General features: G+C 42.7%; 1 protein-coding gene and 2 long non-coding RNA genes across 3 annotated transcripts; 1 reads left to right on the top strand and 2 right to left on the bottom strand.

Moving 5' to 3' along the window:
- Positions 1-2,114: 2,114 nt before the first annotated feature.
- Positions 2,115-21,121, bottom strand: LOC116036379. Its single transcript, XR_004101576.1, has 5 exons — positions 21,110-21,121; positions 18,916-18,919; positions 15,873-15,878; positions 15,756-15,757; positions 2,115-2,194 (listed from the first exon to the last, which is right to left on the bottom strand). It is a non-coding gene; the product is annotated as an uncharacterized LOC116036379 (long non-coding RNA).
- On the bottom strand, positions 3,836-6,866 carry LOC116036347 (programmed cell death 2-like). Its single transcript, XM_031279873.2, has 2 exons — positions 6,061-6,866; positions 3,836-4,624 (listed from the first exon to the last, which is right to left on the bottom strand). The coding sequence occupies exons 1-2, from the start codon at positions 6,545-6,547 to the stop codon at positions 4,029-4,031; spliced, it is 1,083 nt and encodes a 360-aa protein (XP_031135733.2). The 5' UTR covers positions 6,548-6,866; the 3' UTR covers positions 3,836-4,028.
- Positions 12,135-14,971, top strand: LOC118495507. Its single transcript, XR_004897950.1, has 3 exons — positions 12,135-12,193; positions 14,388-14,392; positions 14,961-14,971. It is a non-coding gene; the product is annotated as an uncharacterized LOC118495507 (long non-coding RNA).
- Positions 21,122-26,780: the final 5,659 nt, after the last annotated feature.

Consider the following 26,780-nt stretch of genomic DNA (forward strand, 5'->3'; position numbering starts at 1 on the left):
TTGACTGAAAGTTCTGCCAAACTACACTTTTTCTGCTCACCAGTTCCATTTCCACTTTCTCACAGCCTACTGCATTGAACGCTCCACCTACGTAAACACCTTCCCGTAATCAACGGCGCCGTCATTACGTCGACCAGCGTAGCGCGCGTACTGTAAGCGTAGGGTTCGGTTCGGTGGGAAAACAATTCTAAGGTTCAGCAGAAACCCAACCCCCGTCAAAAAGCCCAATATTCATCCGGATCCTGGATTCAGTGCATCCCTGGTAGAACAACATAAAGGGCTGATTTTAACTTTGAACGTAATCAGAACAATCAGCGACGTCGTTACAGAGGCTAGAAGGAAATCCTGATGTTATTTATTGGCCAGTTAAATATTAATACATCGATTTTTCATACTCTGGATCTGATCCAGTTAAAAAAAAACAACTTAAAAGTCCATCAGCTGATCATTTACAGTTTTTAATAGCCTGGTTTTACTCTGTTTTACCGTTTACATTACCGCTGTTCAACCACGACTGTTTTTGGTGTGATGCTTAAGACACTGAATTATAGAAATGTATCAAAAGGTTGAAGTAAAAAAAAAAGGAAACTATTGGCTGTTCTGTGTTTTTGATAAATGATGACAAATGATGAGTTGTAAAATACTTTATTCTGTGTTTTAGATTAATAACTGGCATCACTTCTGGAGTTATTTCTGTTTCCGTCTCCTTTAGTTCATGCAGCAACACATTTTAAAGGGAAATGTTAATTTTCAACCCCTATTTTCCCATGTTTTTGTGTTTAGATGACTGATTGGAACAACAATCTTTGAAATTGGTCGAAACAAGCTGCAATGTAACGTTAACGGGCAATTGCGCACCGTCAGTTTGCGTCCACTAAAAGTTCTGTTGTTGCCACTGACAGACTCAGATTATTATTCTAAGTGTCTGACAACATTATGAAAGGATCCCTACAGAGATAGACCTTTTAGTTAAAGAGTAAGATCCTTTTAGTTTAACATGAAAACAGCCCCGAAATCGCCATCACCAAACTACACCAGACTCCATGTAAATAATCACTACTTTTAGCGTGTATAGAGCCAACATATCTCCACATGTAAATGGGTGAATTAAGGGATTATTTTAACCAAACCAGAGTGGTGATTGTTGGAACAGTGGAAAGATGAACCAAGACGGCTTTTGATAGTTTTATTTTGTTTCTGTCCACTTTGAATGAAGTGTGTTTTACGATGATAAAAGTACTGATTATTTACATGGAGTCTGGTGGAGTTTGGTGATGGTGATTTTGGGGCTGTTTCATGTTAAACTAAAAGGATCTTACTCTTTAACTAAAAGGTCTATCTCTGTAGGGATCCTTTCATAATGTTGTCAGACACTTAGAATAATAATCTGAGTCTGTCAGCGGAAAAAACAGAACTTTTAGTGGACGCTAACTGACGCTGAACATCTGTCCTGCAGGGTTACATTACAGCCCAGTTTCGAGGCTGCTGGTTACAGCGTTGTCGCTCAATACCGGACCAATTTCAAAGATTTTTAACATTCACTTTGACACCAGTGCATGGGAAAATAGGGGCCAGGTTGAAAACAAAAAAAACTGAAATTACCCTTTAAGGCACTTGTGGGACTCTCAGTTCAGAAACATTTCATTACAGGGAGGTCAGAGGCCAGAGCAGGAAATACCAGTCTCTCCAGAAAAACGTGATTATGCGATCACATAATTCAACGCATAATCAGCCAAAGTCTGCATATTTATGCGGGGGGGGGGGGGCGCATTTTTTCAAATACGCCGCACTTTCGCCACATAAATTGCTGATTTCCGCGCAAAATATGCGGGGCTTGCATGATTTCATAATCCCCGCATTTTTGTTGCAAAAAAAGTAACATATCTCAGCAGAAAGTTGAAAAATGTTGCGTTGACTTCACACAAGAGCAGCATAACGGCACGTTATGAAGTGACGTCATGAAGTGACGTGAACATCATCGAAAAGCTGCAAACCCCGCGATGAAGCCACTATGAAACTGCAGTTTTTGCAAGTTCCCGCAATTTCATCGCATAAAATTGCATGAATATCCCGCATATTCCATCGCATTTTTTAAGAAAACGTGCCGCATAATCAAACGGGCTGTTGGTATTAAAGGGTAAATCCACACTAAATCACGCAGGGAGAAAAAATGCTGCTCTATACGGGGAGAAGTCTAAAAGTCAGTCCTGAGACTATTTACAGGGTTCAGACACATTTTAACCAATACTTTTTCATGACTTTTTGGCAAATTTCCATGACTATGTATTCCTGAAAATGTCAGTCGACATTATACAATAAGAATACAAATCTGTGTTAAAGTTTACCCTCAGAGGTTTAACAATAACATGAATGACTTGGTTGTTCATAGTGGGAGTCGTAATATCACTCTCCAAGTAGAACGGTGAGGTTAGGACGACGTGAAAATACATTTATTAATCACATATTATTATAGCCTCGTGAGAGCGTCCTGATCTGGCGAGCTCCAGTTTTCCACTCGCAGATCAGTCTGGCATCTTGAGACAGAGAAAATTTGGAGCCGTTCGCCAAACAACCGACCAATCAGCGTTGGTTTGGAGGCGGGCTTAGGTGTGACGCAACGAGAAGCGACTGTTCAGTCTAAACAACGTGGCGGCTTCCACGGATGAGATGAGCGTAGCTATCGTGCAAGTTTTATCCAAATTAGAGAGTATTCCTTCATAGAAAGAAGAGCAAAAAATGGCACCGGAGGTTTTTCTCGGAGGAAAAGATGTCTTTGCTCTTCTCCCGACTGGTTTCGGCAAGAGTTTGATATATCGTTCATCTGATTGGTTGATTTGGCCCGTCTATCACCAACATAGGTGGTGATAGACAGATGGTTTATCCAATCAGCTAACCAGGATTTTCACCCCTTCCCAAAAGTTCTCCGACGGAAAGTTCCCAGATGGATATGCCGAGCAAATGCAAAGCCATCCATCTGGAGTCAGGTTAGTATTAGTATGCTGTGTTAAAAAAAAGAAATTCCATGACTTTTCCAAAACTTTCTGAGTCTTTTTATGTTTCCAAAACCTTTTTCAGGTCTGGAATTTGCATTTTTTTTTAAATTCCATAACTTTTCCAGGTTTTTTCAAAACGTATGAACCCTGTTAATAGGACATTTGTCCAGCTTGTATTTACTAGGGGTGCACGATTCAGAAAATGTCACAATTCGATTCGATACATCGATTTTCAGGCTCAAGACTCGATTCAAAATCGATTCTCGATTCAAAAACTGATCCACAGTATGTAAATGTAGTTACTTTTCCCGTGTGATTGCAGTACACAGACGATGTTCTGAAAAATATGAAAAATTCAAATTCCAGAACTTTTCCAGGTTTTTTTTAAAAGCGTATGAACCCTGTTGTTTAGCAGATCCACGGTCTCTGCGTCCGGAGCTCAGCGCCGCCCAAGACGACTGTGATTGGTTTAAAGACGTCTACAGGTTTGCTGTAACCCAGACTGATCTCATGAAGTGGCGTATGTGTGACACGCCAATTCATATTCCAGTTAGGCGTGTTATCAAGACGCATAATCGCTTTTTAGCGCGTTTATCAACGCAATTCACACACCATTACGAATGAATTTTCGACATAGCGAGTGGTATAAAGGGACGTAGGTCCGTATGAGGAGGTTGGTTGTGGTGGCGGATGGGTAACACACAGGACACAGGACTTTCACCCAGGAGAGCAGGGTTCGCGTCCCGCGTGCGGCAATTTTCAGCCGTTTCTTTTTTTTTTTTTGTTCTTTTTTTTTAAGCCTTTCCCAATGTTCTTTTCCTAAACCCAACCTTTTTTTTTTCCTTTTACATGCGTGACGTTCTCGCGATAGTACGTTACGTTCTCGCGATAACACGCCACGTGGTGTGTATGTTTACATCTGCTGTATACAGCGTAGACATACACGTGGATAGCTCAAAATGCGTACAGATAACACGCCACTTGGTGTGTATGTTTACGCAAAGTCATGATGTCATGTTGATGTAACCTGTCGGGTCATTTGAAGAGCTGCTGGTCTGGATCGGTCTGAACGAAGCACAACTCCTCCACAGCGGCGCCCGACCCGGCCGTCCAGCAGCTGTCCGTGCACGTGTAAACCAGCACCGTCCCAAACTCCAGCTCAGCCTCGCCGCCGTCCGTCCTCCGCAGCAGACTGACCAGCGCCGGCATCAGCTGCAGCTCAAACGTCCGGGAGCCTCCGCAGCGGCCACACGCCGCCGACGCCAGGGAAGCCGCGGCGGCCGGCGGCGGCTCTGAGACGAAAAGCGGCTTCCCGCCGCGGCAGTAGCGGAGGATCTGCTGAGGACAGAGCGAGATCTTCTTCATGAACCTGGAGAAGACGGCGTCTCCGTGTCTGGCGCTCGTCTTCTCGTACTTCTCCTCGCAGCCGCCCTCCAGCTCTCCGACCGCCACGCCTTCCCTGCTCTCGTACTCCCTCAGCAGCTGCTGGGCGTGCCGCAGGTCGTCTCGCTCGCCGCACAGATCCGACTCCTCCGCCACGCTAATGAAGAACGGACGGAGGACCGGGGCGTCCTCGCGGGAGGCGCCCAGATTCAGATCCTGAAGCCGGCTGCTGACATCAACCTCGCCGGCTGCCGGGCAACAAGAGAAAAACATTTACACGTCAAAATAACCACAACAGGTGGCCGGGTTGGCTCAGTTGGTAGAGCATGCGCGCGCACACACACACACACACACACACACACACACACACACATATATGTATGTGTGTGTGTGTGTGTATGTGTGTGTGTGTGTGTGTGTGTGTGTGTGTGTGTGTGTGTGTGTGTGTGTGTGTAAATAATCAGGACTTTTAGCATGTATAGAGCCAGCATATCTCCACCAGACTCCATGTAAATAATCAGGACTTTAAGCATGTATAGAGCCAGCATATCTCCACCAGACTCCATGTAAATAATCAGGACTTTTAGCATGTATAGACCCAGCATATCTCCACCAGACTCCATGTAAATAATCAGGACTTTTAGCATGTATAGAGCCAGCATATTTCCACCAGACTCCATGTAAATAATCACTACTTTTAGCGTGTATAGAGCCAGCATATCTCCACCAGACTCCATGTAAATAATCAGGACTTTTAGCGTGTATAGAGCCAGCATATTTCCACCAGACTCCATGTAAATAATCACTACTTTTAGCGTGTATAGAGCCAGCATATCTCCACCAGACTCCATGTAAATAATCAGTACTTTTAGCGTGTATAGAGCCAGCATATCTCCACCAGACTCCATGTAAATAATCAGTACTTTTAGCGTGTATAGAGCCAGCATATCTCCACATGTAAATGGGTGAATTAAGAGTTTATTTCAACCAAACCAGAGTGGTGATTGTTGGAACAGTGGAAAGATGAACCAAGACGGCTTTTAGTAGTTTTATTTAGTTTCTGTCCACTTTGAATGAAGTGTGTTTTACGATGATAAAAGTCCTGATTATTTACATGGAGTCTGGTGGAGTTTGGTGATGGTGATTTCGGGGCTGTTTCATGTTAAACTAAAAGGATCTTACTCTTTAACTAAAAGGTCTATCTCTGTAGGGATCAAACTTTATGGATTATTTGGTTGTTACAGCAGCACATAGACAGAAATAAAGATAAATAGAGAACTTTATATAACAATGAAAATAATAGAAATAAAAATAGATGCAATACAACTATGCAATACAATACTAGAGCTGCAAAGATGAGTCGATTAGTTGTCACATATTCAATTAATCGCCTACTATTCTGATAATCGATTAATCCGTTTGAGTAATTTTTTATGAAAATGGAGTAAAACTTGTGTGATGTCAGCTTGTTAAATGTGAATATTGTTCTAGTTTGTTCTCTCCTCTGTGACAGTAAACTGAATATCTTTGAGTTGGGGACAAAACTAGACATTTGAGGACGTAATCTTGGGCTTTTTGGGAAACACAGATCCACATTTTTCACCATTTTCTGACATTTTAGAGACCAAACGTTGCAGCCTTCATACTAAGTAATATACTAACCGAACATATAGCAATGCCCTACCCTTTTCTTCCGGAGCTGTTGTCTCCTCTTGACCGTGGCTGTCCTCCTCCACACCTCCTCCCCATCCATCCTTCTCCTCCTCCTCCTCCTCCTCCTCCACTCCCCAGTCATCAGCGGTGTCACACCACTCAGTGGCCGCCGGAGGAGCCTCCTGAGCCGGGGCGGGCCGGCTGGCTGTCCGCTCCTCCAGACACTGAGAGCGGAGCACCGTCCAGCAGTCTGACCGGCCGCTGCACGCTGCACCTGGGCACGCGAACAGGTGGAGGTTTCGGTGGTAGGGCGAGGCCTCCAGGGGGCAGTACACCTGCACCACGTGGGCCAACGGGGCTCCGCAGCGACCACAGCGGGGAGACTGCCGGGAGATGCCCGGCAACCAGTCCGGGTGGCCGCCGACTTTGTTGGTCAGAAAAGAGGACCGGTGTCGGTTAGAGTCGAGCTCTCCATCACACAGACCGAGCAGAGTTTGCTCCTGAGCGCGTGAAGCCATGCTCTCCACTCTCACATGTTGAAAACACCGACCGGGAAGTGAACGTTTGTGTCCGCGGTCCGTCCAGTCGCGGTAGATCCTAAATCGGATCTGCTAGAATGGTCTACGTAGTTAGGTCACGGTGTAGGCATGGGGGAGTGGGGATTGGTTAGGGTTAGGGTAAGAATACCAGGGTAAGCCAATCAGAGGCAGAATAATGCAGAATAAGGCGGGCCACGAGGCACGTCCTATGACGTCGACACGTCTAGCGGATCCGATCTAGCATCTGTCGCCCAGCTCTTCTTCTTCCTGTAATGGCGGGCTACAAACCAACTTCTAGGTGTATGCTGCCACCTACTGTATCACAGGCTGCAACAACATGACCCTGTTAAGTTCACATTCTAATGGAGAGATACAAAATAATAACAAAAAAACATGTAAATATCAGCTGGGTGTCTGTTTAAGTTATGAAATACATCTTAACTGTGGTACTGCATAAATCTGTCTATATGGTTCACACTGAATATCCATATTTATTCTGTTTTTCTTCTGTATATTCTGTTAATACACTGCATATATCTATATATATTCTTACTACTATTATACTGCTGCTACATTGCACATATATCTGTACATGTTGTTCATACATATTTCATATATATATATATATATATATATATATATATATATATACATATATATATTTTATTCTGCTTTTATAAGGTAACTGCTAATACACTGCACATATTTATATTTAATTTATATTGCTCTAAACCACCTTCTGTTAACCAACTGTACACTACTGTCTACTCTGCACTATATTTCTTGTCCTGTCTATGCACCACCTGTCTATACTTTGTATATCACATTGCACTTTTTTGCTCTTTTTTGCACTTGTGGTTGGACGCAAACTGCATTTCGTTGTCTTTGAACTTTGTACTCTGCACAATGACAATAAAGTTGAATTTAATCTGATCTAATCTAATCTAAATATGGCTTGTATACGCGTAACAAGGCGTTAAACAATGTTTTGCTTATTTATAGAGAACCTTTTCAGATCAGAATGTCACAAAGTGTTTTATTATACAAAAAATAATAATGCAACAGACATAAAACAAGACAGACTTAATAAGAATAAAAACACCATAAATAATATATATATATATATATATATATATATATGACTTTTATATAAAGTCATATTATTCATAGTATAGTATGTCGAAAAAGTTATAAAAAAGTTATAGTATAGTATGTCGAAAAATTAAAAAAAAGTCATAGTATAGTATGTTGAAAAAGTCATAGTATAGTATGTCGAAAAAGTCATAAAAAATCATAGTATAGTATGTTGAAAAAGTTATAAAAAGTCATAAAAAAATCATAGTATAGTATGTCGAAAAAATAAAAAAAAGTCATAGTATAGTATGTCGAAAAAGTCATAAAAAGTCATAGTATAGTATGTCGAAAAAGTTATAAAAAGTCATAGTATAGTATGTCGAAAAAGTTATAAAAAGTCATAAAAAGTCATAGTATAGTATGTCGAAAAAATAAAAAAAAGTCATAGTATAGTATGTCGAAAAAGTCATAAAAAGTCATAGTATAGTATGTCGAAAAAGTTATAAAAAGTCATAGTATAGTATGTCGAAAAAGTTATAAAAAGTCATAAAAAGTCATAGTATAGTATGTCGAAAAAGTTATAAAAAGTCATAGTATAGTATGTCGAAAAAGTTATAAAAAGTCATAGTATAGTATGTCGAAAAAGTTATAAAAAGTCATAAAAAAATCATAGTATAGTATGTCGAAAAAATAAAAAAAAGTCATAGTATAGTATGTCGAAAAAGTCATAAAAAGTCATAGTATAGTATGTCGAAAAAGTCATAAAAAGTCATAGTATAGTATGTCGAAAAAGTTATAAAAAGTCATAAAAAGTCATAGTAGAGTATGTTGAAAAAGTTATAAAAACGTTTGTGGGACCATAGGGCTGTGGGACCATTGGGCTGACCCCCTCTTGCCTGCTGCCGTGCAGCAGACGGTACCACAGCATCCGGGCTAGCACCACCAGGGTCCGCTTCATCCCGCATCCCAAAACACTGTGGAACTCCTGAGCTCATCACTTCACCATTATATTGTCGCTTTACCATTTAATCCTTTTACTTACTGTCTTGCAAACTCTTTAAACCTCTGTGTATATATTTGTATGACTTGTACATATACATCTGTAATCACTGTACACCTACACACATTAATTTTATGTTATATATGTTAGATTTTCTTCATGTAGTTTAACTTGCACTATTTTCTTTCTTAGGACATGTTTAATGAGCATTGTGGATGATCTGGGATTTTCATTACAAATGTTTCTGTAATTGTTGATCATATGACTGTAACTTCAAACACCTGCGTGGACCTCAATCATAGTTGGCCCTGAGGCATCAAAACTTTGAGAACCCCCGTTATAGTATGTCATTAAAATATTTATGAAAAAAGTCTTGAATGAGTCAAAATATAGTATGTTGATTAAAGTAATAAAATAGTCAGAATAGTATGTCGAAAAAGTCATAAAAAGTCATATTATAATATGCCAAAAAACTTATAAAAAAGTCATAGTATAGTATGTCGAAAAAGTAAAAAAAAAGTCACATTATATGTTGAAAAAAGTCATAAAAAGTCATAGTATAGTATGTCGAAAAAGTAAAAAAAAAGTCATGGTATAGTATGTCGAAAAATGTCATAAAAAGTCACATTATATGTCGAAAAAGTTATAAAAAGTCATAGTATGTCGAAAAATGTCATAAAAAGTCACATTATATGTCGAAAAAAGTCATAAAAAGTCATAGTTTAGTATGTCGAAAAAGTTATAAAAAGTCATAGTATAGTATGTTGAAAAAGTTATAGTACTGTATGTTGAAAAAAGTCATAGTATAGTATGTTGAAAAAGTCATAGTATAGTATGTCGAAAAAGTAAAAAAAAAGTCATAGTATAGTATGTCGAAAAAGTAAAAAAAAAGTCATGGTATAGTATGTCGAAAAATGTCATAAAAAGTCACATTATATGTCGAAAAAAGTCATAAAAAGTCATAGTATAGTATGTCGAAAAAGTTAAAAAAAAGTCATAGTATAGTATGTCGAAAAAGTTAAAAAAGTCATAGTATAGTATGTCGAAAAAGTTATAAAAAAGTCATAGTATATTATGTCAAAAAAAGCGTTAAAAAGTCATAGTATAGTATGTCGAAAAATGTCATAAAAAGTCACATATGTCGAAAAATGTCATAAAAAGTCATCATATAGTATGTCGAAAAAGTTATAAAAAAGTCATAGTATAGTATGTCGAAAAAGTTATAAAAAAGTCATAGTATAGTATGTCGAAAAAAGTCATTAAAAAGTCATAGTATAGTATGTCGAAAAAAGTCATTAAAAAGTCATAGTATATTGTGGTGGAAGTTTTTCGATGCAGCAGGTGTAGATGTTTTAAAAATAGAAGGTGAAAGAAAATAAGGACAGTCGAAGACTAAACCAAGTTAGGTTTTTTGTATTTTATTAAGTATATTTGCAAATATAGGAGGAACACATTTCACAGAAAGCACGCAGCACAGGTGTGGAAAAGCTCTTCAAATGAGTGAACAGAAACACTGAGCTTAAATACATCTTCAGAGTGACAGCACACACGCACTTGGCTTATTATGACTCTACGTTTCTCACAGACAATCTGACACACATGAAGACAATCAAAAAACACAAGAGACATCTTGGAGCCATTTCGCCTCCTCCCCCCTGTACGACTTTCACCCCCCCCAGTTGCATCTCAACTGGAATGGGAAAACTAAATGTATCAGGAGAGATAGTTTTAGGGGGACCTTGTAGCCCCTATCTGTTCAGACAAACAGTGCTCACATTATGTTCCAGACTTTCTGATTCTCACTTAGTTAGAATCAGATTCTTCATGTGGGAATGAGATAAACTCCCTTTCATCCATCCATCCATCTTCTTCCGCTTATCCGGTAACGGGTCGCGGGGGTAGCAGCTCCCTTTCAGCATTGTGAAATATACCAAAGCACAAATAAAACATAAGAATATAAGGAATCATGCTTAAATGTAATTTTCACCATTACAATAGTACTATATAAACGCTAACTTTTTAAAAACTTTTTCAACATACTATACCATGACTTTTTATGACTTTGTCTTTTTATGTCTTAATAAAAAGTCATAGTGTAGTATGTTATGAGTCATATCTTTTATGTTCAGCTTTAGTGACTTAATATAAAAACCACATTAAAACTTTCATAATCTTTGACATTTTGTAGTTGTGTGTGATTTAATGTTCTTTTCATAAAGTCAACTAAAGTTTCTTTCCCCTGTCATCATCAAGTTGAAAACCTGTCTTCCAGCCAGCAGGGGGCAGTCACACTTCACTCTTGTCTTTCACATGATGAGCTGAAATAATAATTTGTCTGCATGCAAAGATTTCAGGGTCTGTCACAGGGGGGCCTTTGAGATTACAATCGTTACGGGCAACTCAACATTACAATTTCTAATTACTGTAATTATTGTAGACGCTCTAGGGTGAAAATCTTGATCTTGTTCATGTGTAGTTCTCTCATAAACTACAGAGAAAGCCAGGCTTTTGTTCTGAATAACAGCGTGATTAATAAGGAAACAGTAGCCTAAAAGAAGTCTTCAGAGGCTCCTGAGGACAGAAAGTTATTTAAATACATCACAGATTCATCACTTAACACATTTTACAGGAACAAAACTGAACTGTAGCATTGCATATGAATATAAAGGGGTCAGCCCTATGTTCTTACAGCCCTATGTTCTTACAGCCCTATGTTCTTACAGCCCTATGTTCTTACAGCCCTATGTTCTTACAGCCCTATGGTCCCACATTTCTAAGATTTTTCTTAAAATTAGGCCCTAGAGAGAGAGAGAGAGAGACAGAGAGAGAGACAGAGAGAGAGAGACAGAGAGAGAGAGAGAGACAAAGAGAGAGAGAAATTGAGAAAGTGAGAGAGAGAGAGAGTCTTCCTGAATGAACTTACGCTAAGCTTCATTACTTTTACAGAAGGGACATTTTCAAAGCAGGACTGTTACTTGTAACCGAGTCCAATCAAAGTGTGGTATTAGTACCTTTACTGCAGTAAAGGATCTGAATACTTCCAGAGCTGGCAGCCGTGTCTCAACATCTCTGTATGACGGCTGCAATGCTTCAGGTCATGGGACGCTTCAGGTTTGAACTTTCCCATGCACACCTGCGTTTGATGCCGGCAGGTACTTGATCTCTGCAGGGTTTATCAGACTACAGGTAGAAAACCGGTCAAAGTGGAGAATCACGGACTCCTTGATCCGTGGGACTCGGGGAGATTAGAGGCGAGCCGGAGAGTTCAGTCGTGTTGTTTTCTCTCTGTTGTTTAATGAAACTCAGTCTGGGCTTCTTGACTCATGCAGCGGCTTTTTTAGGATTCGGTCTGAAGATGGGAAGCGAGGTTCAAAGTAAAGGCCTGCAAGTGCTTGAAGTAAATAAAATAAACTGAAGACATTTAGACAGAAGCATTCTCGAAAGCAGCACGCACACACACGCACGGAAGGGTTTACTTTGACTGAATACTAGGGGTGCACAGTAGAGGGTGACACAGGAATCAATTGTTGCTCCCATCCCATCCCCATCCTGTCCTGCAAAATCCCGAGAGAAAGACTCCCGAATCCCGTCCCGCTCCCCTTTCGTTCCCTATGTTGTCTAAAGTTATCAGACTCTGTCGCGGACGCGCACTTCACACTGCGAGCACGCCACCCGGCGGAAAAGAGAGAAAGAAAAAGAGGCGTTGTCCATCGCTGTCTGGAGGACAACTAGCCAGTTGATATCGCGTGTGTGCGTTTGGTTAATCGCGGTCAAATCACTGAGGTTGCCTCAGAAATTTAGGCTACACTATACATGCATTACCTGCAGGTCTAGGTAACATGCATTACCTGCAGGTCTAGGTAACATGCATTACCTGCAGGTCTAGGTAACATGCATTACCTGCAGGTCTAGGTAACATGCATTACCTGCAGGTCTAGGTAACATGCATTACCTGCAGGTCTAGGTAACATGCATTACCTACAGGTCTAGGTAACATGCATTACCTGCAGGTCTAGGTAACATGCATTACCTGCAGGTCTAGGCAACATGCATTACCTGCAGGTCTAGGTAACATGCATTACCTGCAGGTCTAGGTAACATGCATTACCTGCAGGCCTAGGCCATTTCATTACGTAATTCCCAACGAAGATCTTCTCACACTCAAAACACGCATTTCTCCGTCCCGCTCCCGTTGATTTCTATGCTCTATTCCGTCCCTATCACGTTACCGCGCGAGTCCCCAAAAACTGTCACCCTCTAGTGCACAGATCCGAAATTCAGATCGGATATCAGCCCCGATATTGACAAAATAGCTGGAAAAATGAACAGATCCACGGGCCGATCCAGTTTTTTATTTTTTTCCTCCATCGCAGCACATCTTACGTCATTCGTCAGCAGCACGTGTGTCGCATGCTGGAAGAGTTGAGTTAACCGTTAAGCAACGTGGAGCGAGCCAAAGAGTCGGCTGTGCGGAGATATTTCACGCTTGCCACGCCAACTAGTTCGTCGGCTGTTTGCAATGTCTGCAAAGTAAATGTTTCGAGGGGTGGTGGTAGTACTGCAAAGTACAATACTACCAATTTAATCAAGCACATCCAAAAAACATGTGTAAGAAGTTTGATTACATTCTATTCTATTATTATTTCAACAACGGTATCGGATCGGTATCGGGTATCGACAGATACACAAAGCCGTATCGGTATCGGGATTGAAAAAGTGGGATCGGTGCATCCCTACTGAATACATCTATGATGTATTTCACAGAGACTGTTTGCAGTTTGGGGCTTATTGTGTGACTGAAAGCTTTTCCACAAAGTAAACCTTATCTCTAAGTTTGAATTAACAGGCCTCATAGGCTGAAAATATAAACAAACGCACAGTGTAACTTTTTAATAAAGTCTGTCCTTGTCAGTGTTGGGAGTAACGCGTTACAAAAGTTGCTGTAACGCAGTAATATAACGCATTACTAATTACATTTCCGTGATATTCTATCCATTACTATCTCAGTAACGCGAGTTACAACGCATTTTTACGCAACATTTAGTGGTGTGGTGGGAAAAAAGAAGCTGTGAGTATTATTTCCTGTTGCTGTGTTCTGTGGTTGAGGTGACTGCAGAGACAGATACATTTGCGACATGGACATTATTTTCAGGAGTTATTACGCTGCGTTGAAGCGAGCTGTCCCGTCACTGTTCCCCGTGGTCAGAACCAGAACCAGAGACGGTACGGACAGCATCTGTGTCCCAACAGGTGACGGTACGGACAGCATCTGTGACGGTACGGACAGCATCTGTGTCCCAACAGGTAATCCTACTGCTCCGAATAAGTGACAAAATAACGCCAACATGTTCCTATTTACATGTTGTGATTTGTAGAGTCACAGCGTGTACAAATAACAACGTAACATGAGACACAGCCATCTTCTAACCGTATACAAACTGGGAACTATATTCTCAGGCGGAAGAATATAGTACTTGGGCGGAATGATTTGCTTTGCAGCAAACCTGTCTGAGAATATAGTTCCGGTCTCAACATACACAAATCACAACATGTAAATAGGAACATGGTGGCGTTATTTTGTCATTTTTGTCACAATTCGGAGCAATAGGGTTACTGGAACCATTCACCTGCATGCTCTGTGCTAGGCTAACCTACCGGTGGGGCCGTCAGACAGCGTTACAGCACGCACGGAGATGAGAAGGGGATGTATGGACTTATCTAACTCTGGGGGATACGGTGAATAAGACAAAGTCCCAATAAGTCGGCGTGTTCCTTTAAAACTGTCGTTGTCGCATTACGCTCACCTCTTTGTGGGCTAAACTCAACTCTAACGGCCGCTGAAACGACCGTCACCTCACGGGGCCCTCTACCTGGCTCACAGTCACCTTTTCTCAGCTAAATTTAACATATCTTTAACATATCATATGTCATATGACCGGCTGGCGGTCGCCGTTATTCCGTTGCAGTGTTTATGAGATTGGGTTGTTGCAGTAGGAGTAGGATTTTCAATTCTGCACTCCTCTTCCAGTTGCGATTTACAGCATCAAACAACAGTGAATAAATAAAAATAAAAAACATTTACATTTTACGGAACAGGTGGTGAACATTTTATACTTCAAACTTAGATTTTCACAGTGTTCCTTTAAAGGTCCAGTGTGTGGGAATTTTTCCCGTCTAGCGTTGAGATCATATATCAATCTACTCTCTCGCTCCACGCAGTTCAAAGTACGTATTTCAGCTACGGTAGCCTTCACGCTTCAAAAAGCCGGTCTCTTGCTCTTTTCAATTTCCTTTTTCTTTTTCTGGGTGAAGTAGAAGAAGACTCCTGTTCCTGAAATATGGATTTTGAATACGTGTGGTCCTCCATGTTTCCTTCTTCAAACTTGCCGGGGCCGGGAAGCTACGATACCCATTAGCAGCATTAGCAGCAGCTGTGAGATTATCATGTGACAGAGAAAACGTGAAAGTTGGAGCAGTATGTCCTGTATGTCCCTTACATACACACACACACACACACACACACACACACACACACACACACACACACACACGAGGAGCAGTATGTCCTGTATGTCTCTTACCGGCTAACGTATTTCAAGATGGAGCATGAATATGGAGCGTCTACCCCAGTTCATGCAAATGCAAAATGTAAAATCTCAAGCTAAAAGGAAGACTTGGAATTGATGGTGGTGGTAAATATTCATGAAAAAGGACAAGTTTGTGAACGGGCCACACAGATTTTGATAATGAACAACTAAACACGTTACACACTGGACCTTTAAGCTTCACTCCTGTGAGATGTGTCATAAAGTATATAAAGTTTACAGTAAAAAATACTCCCAAATCAGGAGGTAAGCTCTTCTCACCAACGCCTCACAGCAGCTTCAGTTCATACATTCTTACTTTTTATATCTCAGAGCCTGACGAAGTGAGAGCCGGGCTCAGCTTCCTGAGCTGCAGTCCTTCTTCCGTCTTAGTGGACGCTCATCTCTGTGAGTGCCTTCTGTTCTACCAAAGTCAGGATTTTTAAAGGGGTTGGAGGGCATCTCATCCAGTCACATCAGCACCGTCAGAGCCTCTCTTCTGCTTAAAGCTTGAAACCCTCTCAAGAACTACTTCACATCCTTTCTTCCTTCTTTACTTCCTCTAATTAACTATGTAGTATACAGTTTTCAAATCCAATATACCTTCTTCTTGGGTCTTAAACCTGCAATAACTGGAAAAGTGAACACAACACTGACAGATGCATTCTGGGATAGGAGAAAGAAACGCTCTGGGTTGTTTGCATTTCTTTAAACCAATCCCAATCCCAACTGTCTTGGGCGGCGTTAAGCTCCGGACGCAGCGACGGTGGCTCTGCTAAATAGTCTCAGGAAGGAGCTTGTTTAAGAACATTTGCACCCCGCAAAAGAAAACGCCACATACAATATTAAATGAAGTTAAGTGTTGACACTATACAGTAACGTGAGCTATTTAAATTAGCTGATACATGGTTACACCTCATTATCTCTGGCTGTGGGTGGTGTATTTGGCCTGCTGCATTACTCTTCTGCAAATATATATAAGCTACTGTATGAAAGCTGCAGTAATGATTGTGTAAACCCGGCTTGTTGGCTGCTATCTGAAATATGTTCGGTGGGCTAATCAGAGTTCTATGGTGCTGTTGTATTGGCAACTTTAGTGCATGAAAAACATTGTTCGCTTGCTTAGTAAAGCGCGGCAGAGGTGGGTGCGTATCTGTGCGCGTGTGCGTAGGCTACGTGTGTCAAGGGAAAGTGTAAATTTCCGAGCACCCTCACTGAAACGTTGAGCAACCCCATAGCACCAGCACCAGACCTCTTTGAATATGACGTGCAAGTTTTCCCTCAACAAAATTTAGCCTAACTTTGGAACGTTATTTAGCCGCCAACAACAAGCTAGCATGACATGGTTGGAACCAAATGGACTCCTTAGATTGTCAAGTTTCATATAATACCAATATCTTCTTTACCTTCTTTCTAGCTTTGAAACATGAAAGTGGGCATGTCTGTAAAGGGGAGACGCGTTTTCATTGAGGTAAAAGGACCCCTTTGAAAATGGCCATGCCAGTTTTTCCTTCGCCAAAATTTAGCCTGTTTGGAGCATTATTTAGCCTGCTCCCTGACAAGGGGAGCAGAAATGTGGGAAATATTCCCACATTTCTAAGAATTCTTTTTTTTCACTGAAAATTAGGCACTATGTTCCCACAGCTCTATGTTCCCACAGCTCTATGTTCCCACAGCCCAATGTTCCCACATTTCTAAGATTTTTTTATTTAATTTGTATCAGATTTTATCCCCCTAACCCTAGAAAATGTTGTGGGAGGATAGGGCTTAAATTGAAGGGAAATGTAGGAACACAAGACCTAATTTTGAAAATGTCCTAAAATGTCCTAGAAATGTGGGAACATGGAGCTGTGGGAACATAGGGCTGTGGGAACATAGGGCTGTGGGAACATAGGGCTGTGGGACCATAGAGCTGTGAGAACATAGGACTGTGGGAACATAGGACTGTGGGACCATTGGACTGTGGGAACATAGAGCTGTGGGAACATAGAGCTGTGGGAACATAGGACTGTGGGAACATAGAGCTGTGGGAACATAGAGCTGTGGGAACATAGGGCTGTGGGAACATAGGACTGTGGGACCATTGGACTGTGGGAACATAGGACTGTGGGAACATAGGACTGTGGGAACATAGAGCTGTGGGAACATAGGGCTGTGGGACCATTGGGCTGTGGGAACATAGGGCTGTGGGAACATAGAGCTGTGGGAACATAGGACTGTGGGACCATTGGACTGTGGGAACATAGAGCTGTGGGAACATAGAGCTGTGGGAACATAGGACTGTGGGAACATAGAGCTGTGGGAACATAGAGCTGTGGGAACATAGGACTGTGGGAACATAGGACTGTGGGACCATTGGACTGTGGGAACATAGAGCTGTGGGAACATAGGGCTGTGGGAACATAGGGCTGTGGGACCATTGGGCTGTGGGAACATAGGACTGTGGGAACATAGAGCTGTGGGAACATAGGACTGTGGGAACATAGAGCTGTGGGAACATAGGACTGACCCCCTGACAAGCTAGCTTGACATGGTTAATATTAATGGGTTCCTTAGGTCGTCTAGTTTCGTGTGATACAGTCTCTAAAAAGACAGTAAAGTCAGCCTAAAAGATTCAGGGCTTTTGAGAAAACATCCAGGGCTGAAGCCCGAGAAGCGAACTCCCCACTACAGCCCTGGAATAAGAGAGTGAAGTAAAACAGCAGATGCAAAGTAAACGTTTGAGTGAACCTTCGTCTCGACACGGCAGCGTCTCGATAGCAGACTCCCTGAGGAGGAAAACACAAACATGATATGAAACGTGTCGGCCAACACCACCCAGCACATTTGTTAATTACCCTTCATAACCCTCCACAAATTGCCTGTTGTTGCCACTGGTGCTGGAGATAGTGGTAATAGTCCAGGTCAGACTCAGCGTGAGTGGGAGTGTTGTAACACAGAGCCTCTGAACGCTGAGCCGCTTATCAGCTCGACCACGCCATCAGTCTCTCAGCAGGACGCAGAGCTGCTGGATTGAGTTTTTTTAATTGGTTGTGCAGCGGACCAGGAGCCTCTGCAGGGGGAAACCATGTTGGTTTCATTTTGTAAAGCAGCGTGCTGGGGACTCGACGAGTTGATACCGTTGACACCCAGCGGAGAGGCCCGCTCGGTCAACAGCGGGCTCCATTCAGCCGCCACAGGTCCAGCCTGGTGGGCAGAGTGATAAAGGAGAGTGTGACCGGCTGGCTGGGATTTATTATTAACTGAGGATTAATATTTCATATTTCATTTATAGCGTGCTGAGAAAAAGAGATGCAAAGGTCTGAGGCAAGTAGCAATTACGACCTACATTTAGATTTAATATGGTATGTGGCGTTTTCTTGTGCGGGGTGCAAATGTTCTGCCAAAACAAGTTCCTTCCTGAGACTATTTTGCGCTCAATGGTGTTTTAAGCCCCCACTGTCGACTTCAAGGCACCTAACCCTTTTTATTCAGGCAATGCAAGATTAGTGATTATTTAAAGTGCCCATATTATGAAAAAAAAACATTTTTCTGGGATTTGGGGAGTTATTTTGTGTCTCTGGTGCTTCCACACACATACAAACTTGGAAAAAACAAACATCCATGGTGTTTAGAGTGAGATACGGTTTCTGAATGTGTCCTGCCTTCAGTCTCCAGGTGAGCTGGTCAAAATCTGCACGGCTTTCTACGTCACTAGCCAAGACGAGGGGGCTAACCGTAGCATGCTAGCTCGTTCTGAATGGCAAAACACTGCTACAACACACACTAGTTCACCATAATCTACAAAAGAACTACTTCCATGTCCCTGTTCTGCACGCAAAGTTGGAAGTGCGCCCTCGTTTAGAAGAAGTCTCCCGGCTAATCCTGCCTTGTACTACTGAAGTTGGAGAAACAGCTAGCTAGCTCATGTAGTCCTTACCTAGCTACTATTCGGGATAGTCGGGACTATTGCCGTCCCTTTAGCGCTATAAGTAAACACGCTTGGTCGAGACTATTTCCGTCCGTTTAGCGCTATAAGTAAACGTGCTTGGTCGGGACTATTTCCGTCCGTTTAGCGCTATAAGTAAACGTGCTTGGTCGGGACTATTGCCGTCCCTTTAGTGATTTAAGTGAAAGTCCTGTGTTTGACCCATCCACCCCCCCAACCAACCTCCTTACATACTACTCTCTAAATCCTCTCTAACTGCTGCTCTCCCGGGTGCTACAAACGCGCTGAAAGACGCCTTTTTCGTCGCATCAGATGCTGACAGCCACTGTCCAAACGTCCTTATTTTACGAGTTCGGAGTGAGAACGGGTTGTCTGAATAGTAAAAACAGTGAAATAAAACATCTCATCCTGTTACAGTAAGTCAATAGAAATGAATTTCCCGATGAGGAGGATTCTGCTGCTCTCAGCTCATCCTGCAGCTCCTTTCTCGGGGTCGTGACAGTAAAAGCTCGTTTTCAGCTTCTAACAAATCTTACAAAGTGCTGCCTATTATCCAGCTCCTCTTTCATCTGCAAGACCTCCAGCTCTGCTCCTCTTCCTCATCCCTCTTCATCCTCTGGAGGGACCCAGGGGCTGAACACACTCCCTGAATTCCTCTGAGTGAGGTGAGGAGTGTGTGTGTATGTGTGTGTGTCTGTGTGTGTGCGTGTGTGTGTGCGTGTGCGTGTGTGTGTGCGTGTGCGTATGCGTGTGTGTGTGTATGCATGTGTGTGTGTCTGTGTGTGTGTGTGTGTGTGTGTGTGTATATGTGTGTGTCTGTGTGTATGTATGTGCGTGTGTGTGTGTGTATGTATGTGTATGTGTGTATGTATGTGTGTCTGTGTGTGTGTGTGTGTGTGTGTGTGTGTGTGTGTGTATGTGTGTGTGTCTGTGTGTGTGTGTATGTATGTGCGTGTGTGTGTGTGTGTGTATGTATGTGTGTGTGTGTGTGTGTGTGTGTGTGTGTGTGTGTTTATCTCACCTGTCAGTTGATTGCAGGTATCAGAATCCATAATGAAGATGGAGGATGCCTCCCAGAGGACGGGCTGGTTCGGGAGCCACTGACCTGCATCTCTAAGCAGCAGCTCGGTCGCTGTCACGACGCCTCTGATTTGCAACGCTTCATGAATCGGTAATCTCTGAGGGGGCCGGGGCCCCCGAGGAAGCTCTGAGGCCCGGAGAACAAACAGCACTGAGTCATCTTCTACGTTTACATTGCTACGTTTTGGAGTTTTGAGCCAAAAGCGATCGTTGAAGAACTAATCTCTGTTTAAACTAAAACGCCCAAACCGCCCTGAGAGGGGGAAACGCCAGAGCAGGGGGGAATGAGAGGGGGAAACGACAGAGCAGAGGGAATGAGAGGGGGAAACGCCAGAGCAGGGGGAATGAGAGGGGGAAACGGCAGAGCAGGGGGAATGAGAGGGGGAAACGACAGAGCAGGGGGAATGAGAGGGGGAAACACCAGAGCATGGGGAATGAGAGGGGGAAACACCAGAGCAGGGGGAATGAGAGGGGGAAACGGCAGAGCAGGGGGAATGAGAGGGGGAAACACCAGAGCAGGGGGAATGAGAGGGGGAAACGACAGAGCAGGTGGAATGAGAGGCGGAAACACCAGAGCAGGGGGAATGAGAGGCGGAAACACCAGAGCAGGGGGAATGAGAGGGGGAAACGTAGCAGAAGAATATTCGTTTTTAAATCAAAATGTAGCGATGTAAATGTAGCCTGAGAAACAACTCCTCCAAACCATACTGTGGTGGAATTTCCAGCTTAGGAACTCATGCTATGTAAGTTGAGACAGTGTTTGTTACACACACAGGGACGCACAGCAGCACACACACATGCAAGGGATTCAACATAAAAATATTACAATGTGAAATAGTGTCATGATATGATCTGCTTGCGCACTTTCACTTCACACACGAGCAAATCAGTTTCTTCTTCTGAAAATCTCTCCTTCCTGCTCAGCAAATCCTCCGTCATAACAGCAATGCTCCAAGGTCCAAACGCGCCTGGCTTTTAAAGGGAATAGGAGATGATCTCTGATTGGTTGATTGCATGTTACGCCCAAAACACTTATGTATCAACAATCCAGCAACTAACTCTATGCACTCATAGCAAAATCTGTGATGCTCACGTGCGTGCGTGCGTGTGTGCGTGCGTGCGTGCGTGCGTGCGTGCGTGCGTGCGTGCGTGCGTGCGTGCGTGCGTGTGTGCGTGCGTGCGTGCGTGCGTGGGTTTGGACTGAAAAAGGTGGTACATATATTTGAACTTGTGGTTATGGACATTTCTGTTGCTGTTTTGCGTAAGCTATGTATTATTGTTATTATCCTGTGCGTTGTGTATATTTCTGTTTCCTGTTTTATTTTAATAGTCTGTTTCTGTCTTGTCGTGTCTAGTTTTACTTCCTGTGTTTTCCCGCCTGTGTGATTGTCTAATGTGCTCCACCTGTTCCCCAGCCCTGGTGTCACCTGTCCTGTGTTTGCTCGTTACCTAGTTTATTTAGCCCCTGTGTTTCCCTTGTCAAATCGTTTTGTGTCTGTGTGTGTCCATGTCCTGCCAGTTTGTGCGGTTTTTGGCGTTTTCCTGGTCAGCTCGTAATCCTGTGAGTTTTTCCCGTGAGTTTTTGTGCATTCTTTTGGACTTGTAGTTTGCCTGCCTTTGGGATCCCATCGTTGGTTTGTTCCCTGCCTTTTGTTAATAAATCCTCAGTTTAACCTTCTCCTGCCTGCCTGCCTGCCTGCTCTCTGCGTTTGGGTCCTATTATTCCCCGGAAACATAACATAACATAATTAAATACAAAATGAGGGGAAAACTGTAAAAAGGTCTGTTTTTAAAAAGAAATGCTTTATAAATGCTGACTACAGGCCTGCGCACGTGATGCCGATCCAAGTTTTCAGATAATTGCACAATCCTCTTTGTCTCTGTTGATTCACTAATGTATCAACAATCCAGCAACTAACTCTATGCACTCATAGCAAAATCTGTGAGGCTTGTGTGCGTGTGTTAGGTCTACTGCTGCTAGGTAGCTCTCTCTCTGCTCTCCCCCTCCCCTCTGTCTGTTCTTAATTGCAGGAGTGAAGTCTGGTGTGCGGGAGTCAGGGTTCCAGCTGCAGCTCATTCACCATAAACACCTCAGCCTTAAATACCCGGTCAAACTTGCCACTTATCGTCAGATCATAGTCAAGACGACCATATTATTGGAACCTGACTCCTGCCACCACCATCCTGCTTTCCACTACTGGACCTCACATTTGGACTCACCACGGACACTAGGACAGTACAGTACCACTCCTGCTCAGAACCCTGGATCTGTTACCCTCCCTGGAGACCTGGACTTGTTCTTCCCCTATTTTTGGAAACCTGGACAATTTAACATTGAAATAAACCTGTTAAACCTTCTCTGGCTCGGTGTAGTTGTCTGCATTTGGGTTCAAATTCAGCTTAACTCGTAACAGGGTGCGTGTGTGCGTGGGTTTGGACTGAAAAAGGTCGTACATGATCTTTGGTAAGCCATCTGACAACATTTTAGTAAATATTTTCGGTGCATCAAAAAGCATGCTCGTTAAGATACCAGCAGACAAGCTAATCGGCACAAATTAGTGCATACAAAGTCACCAAAATGAAGTATTTGAATGAGGGAAAAACTGCAAAAAGGTCTGTTTTTTTTAATACATTAACCCCCCCTTTCACTAGACTGACTACAGGCCTGTGCATGTGATGCCGATCCAAGTTTTCAGATAATGGCACGATCCTCTTTGTCTCTGATTTATGTGCTAAAAGTCTGACTTTGGGAACTCATTTTGTCATGCAGTGAGACTGGAAACAGAAGAAAACCCTGTCTGCGCAGTAGAGGAGCATTGGTTAGACAATAGAAAATGTTTGGAGGCTCAACAAAGTTCAGTCCTCCCCAGGGTTAGATCTGGAAAAGTCTACACGTCTGAGTTCGTCATTTAATAATTCACTATATTGAGATTTGATTAATCATTTCGTCACACAGCTGTAATTTTCACATTCGTAAGATACAATGCATGGTAGCAGAAGTGAACATGCCATAGAGTTAAGTAGCAGGAGCTATTTCGGGCGCTTCCGGTTCCCGGAAGTCCCACTCCTTTTTCCCAGAATATAAAGTTAGGTGACTCACTGCTGCAAAGCACTCCTACGGCTCGGATTGGGATGACACTCTCGGGGTTGAATCACCGGTACAAAAGATGAATAACTGTGTTAAACATCTGGTTCTCTGTCAGAAGTTTGAAAGTATACACCGATGTATAAAAAGAATACAACTATGAACACTTGGGCTGCAACTAACCATTATTTGCTTTGTTGATTCATGATTGGATTATTTCCTGGATGAATGGATGAGTAGTTTGGTCTCTAAAATGTCAGAAAATGGTGAAAAATGTGGATCAGTGTTTCCCAAAAAGCCCAAGATGACGTCCACAGAAAACTCAGATTGGACAGATAGTCTAGCTCAGTCATTCCCAAACTGGTGGTCCGTGAGGGTACTGCTGGTGGTCCGTGGAAAAGCAAAATAAAATACGTTTTTTTAACCTTCATTTTACCAGGAAATTCTCATAAAAGTTAAGAATATGTATATTGATGTACAATTTTAATTTAATTGTCAAGTTATTGTGTGATTACTAAAATAGGCTATTGGCGCTCGGCCCTAACCCTAACCCTAATATCGCCAACGGTTTTGAAATTTGGACTATATCCAAGTCTTCTTATACTGTAGATTTAATACTCCATTGCTATGGAAATAAGCCTGTTCAAATTAACCTGATTATGCCCTCGGGCGCTTGAGTAAATAAATAAATTAAATATGTGGCAGCCGTTGTGTGTAGTAAACTTTCTTTTAACACGCCTGTTGTAGATGACGTCCACAGAAAACTCAGATTGGACAGATAGTCTAGCTAGCTGTCTGGATTTACCCTGCAGAGATCTGAGGAGCAGTTAACCATAGTCCTCACAAATCCACCGGAGGTTAGAACGCCAACACAAATGGCGCTTTTCCACGACATGGTACCAGCTCGACTCGCCTCGACTCTACTCGCCTTTTTTGGTTTTCCATTACGAAAAAAAGTCCCTGGTACCTGCTAACAGGTACTTTATTTAGTACCTCCTCAGTCGAGGTTCCAAGTAGAGATGTTCCGATACCGATACCGATACCAGTATCAGTATCGTCTCCGATACTGCCTAAAACGCTGGTATCGGTATCAGGAAGTACTGGAGTTTATACACCGATCGGATACCACGTAAAAAAGCCCTCAAGAAAATCTACATTAAAGTAGTTTTAATTATGTTCTTTTTCCTGACTTATAACTGACTGTCAAACTGGAGAATAAAAGAAGTTTGTACATGTTTCACAAAGAGTTTAACCTGAGCCAGACCGACTAAAAAAAAATGACGCTGCAATGCGGTGAGTGCGCCCAAAGATTGCGAGGCATTTCGTTTTAAGAAAAGAGAACCACTTACAACTCACAATATGTTCGTTGATTGGCTACTGCTAGCCGCAGACAGCGATTCTTCTAACCTACCCTAAATCGATAAATGTGTGTTTGAGTTTGAGAAGATCTCCGTTAGGAATCACGTAATGAAATGGCCTCGGCCTGCAGGTAATGCATGTTACCTAGGCCTGCAGGTAATGCGTGTTACCTAGACCTGCAGTTAATGCGTGCGTGTTACCTAGACCTGCAGGTAATGCGTGTTACCTAGACCTGCAGGTAATGCATGTTACCTAGACCTGTAGGTAATGCATGTTACCTAGACCTGCAGGTAATGCATGTTACCTAGACCTGCAGGTAATGCATGTTACCTAGACCTGCAGGTAATGCATGTTACCTAGACCTGCAGGTAATGCATGTTACCTAGACCTACAGGTAATGCATGTTACCTAGACCTGCAGGTAATGCATGTTACCTAGACCTGTAGGTAATGCATGTTACCTAGACCTGTAGGTAATGCATGTTACCTAGGCCTGCAGGTAATGCATGTTACCTAGACCTGTAGGTAATGCATGTTACCTAGACCTGCAGGTAATGCATGTTACCTAGACCTGTAGGTAATGCATGTTACCTAGACCTACAGGTAATGCATGTTACCTAGGCCTGTAGGTAATGCATGTTACCTAGGCCTGCAGGTAATGCATGTTACCTAGACCTGCAGGTAATGCATGTTACCTAGGCCTGCAGGTAATGCATGTTACCTAGACCTGTAGGTAATGCGTGTTACCTAGACCTGCAGGTAATGCATGTTACCTAGACCTGTAGGTAATGCATGTTACCTAGGCCTGCAGGTAATGCGTGTTACCTAGGCCTGCAGGTAATGCGTGTTACCTAGACCTGCAGGTAATGCGTGTTACCTAGGCCTGTAGGTAATGCGTGTTACCTAGACCTGCAGGTAATGCGTGTTACCTAGGCCTGCAGGTAATGCGTGTTACCTAGACCTGCAGGTAATGCGTGTTACCTAGACCTGCAGGTAATGCGTGTTACCTAGACCTGCAGGTAATGCGTGTTACCTAGACCTGCAGGTAATGCGTGTTACCTAGACCTGCAGGTAATGCGTGTTACCTAGACCTGCAGGTAATGCGTGTTACCTAGACCTGCAGGTAATGCGTGTTACCTAGGCCTGCAGGTAATGCGTGTTACCTAGACCTGCAGGTAATGCGTGTTACGTTTAAGTAATTTTGAAGAAGAGTGCCTTGGATTCTTTCTTTTTCTCTACATTCAATTGAATTCCCGACCCCAAAGAGCACATTCAAGCATTTGATTGAACTTTCTGAGCACCCTGGACTTTTTTGTCTTTCCAGGAGCAGGACGGGATTCGGGAGTCTTTCTCTCGGGATTTTGCAGGACAGGATTTTTTTTTTGGGGGAGGGGAGGGGCTCTTTGTGGGCTCGGGATGGGATGGGAGGGAGCAACAATTGATTCCCGTGTCACCCTCTACTCCCCACTGTGAGGGGAGATAAATAAGAGAGAATCGGCCTGGAAGAGGATTTCTATTCAGACTCAGTTTGCTCAAGGGCAACGGCCGCTCACCGACACCTTGAATGCGATCAGGGCTGTTATATGGCGGAGTAAGGAGGGTACGGAGGCCCTGGTTTTTCGGATGTCATGTCTGGGGCTTCGTAGCAGGGAGAGGGCTGAATCATGGCACAGAGGAAAAACTGGAAACATAATCTGCCACCTGTAAATGTCAGCTGTCTCATTCAGGAAACAAATATGAGACAAGCACACATTTATGAGCCAGTTATAACATTTAATTATGAAGCTAAAATATGTATTTTGTTATCTCCCTGCAATATTATAATATGGCTTACAACTTGTGAAGGATGTGTAAGAAGACTTTATGTAATTAGAGGGGATTTATTCAAGGCGAGCGTTGTGCAGATATGGATCTCTGAACCCTAATTCAAACATGAATGGTAATACTGGCACTTTAATGTTATTACTAGAGGCTTTAAAGTCCAATAAGGGGCCATTCTTCCTCGCTTTCATTCGCTTTATCTAACCAGACGGTGACATCTGGAGATAATGAACTTTAATTTCTGAAAAAGAAAAAAAAATGTTATCACAGAACTTGCTTTAA

This window comes from Sander lucioperca, chromosome 7 (assembly GCF_008315115.2).
Source record: "Sander lucioperca isolate FBNREF2018 chromosome 7, SLUC_FBN_1.2, whole genome shotgun sequence".
In the NCBI taxonomy this organism is placed as follows: Eukaryota; Metazoa; Chordata; class Actinopteri; order Perciformes; family Percidae; genus Sander; species Sander lucioperca.

Coding starts and splice junctions, on each gene's coding strand:
- LOC116036347 (XM_031279873.2), bottom strand. CDS start 6,547: ATGGCTTCACGCGCTCAGGAGCAAACTCTGCTCGGTCTGTGTGATGGA. Junction 4,625..6,060: donor AACAGCTCCGGAAGAAAAGG/GTAGGGCATTGC, acceptor GTTGCCCGGCAG/CCGGCGAGGTTGATGTCAGC.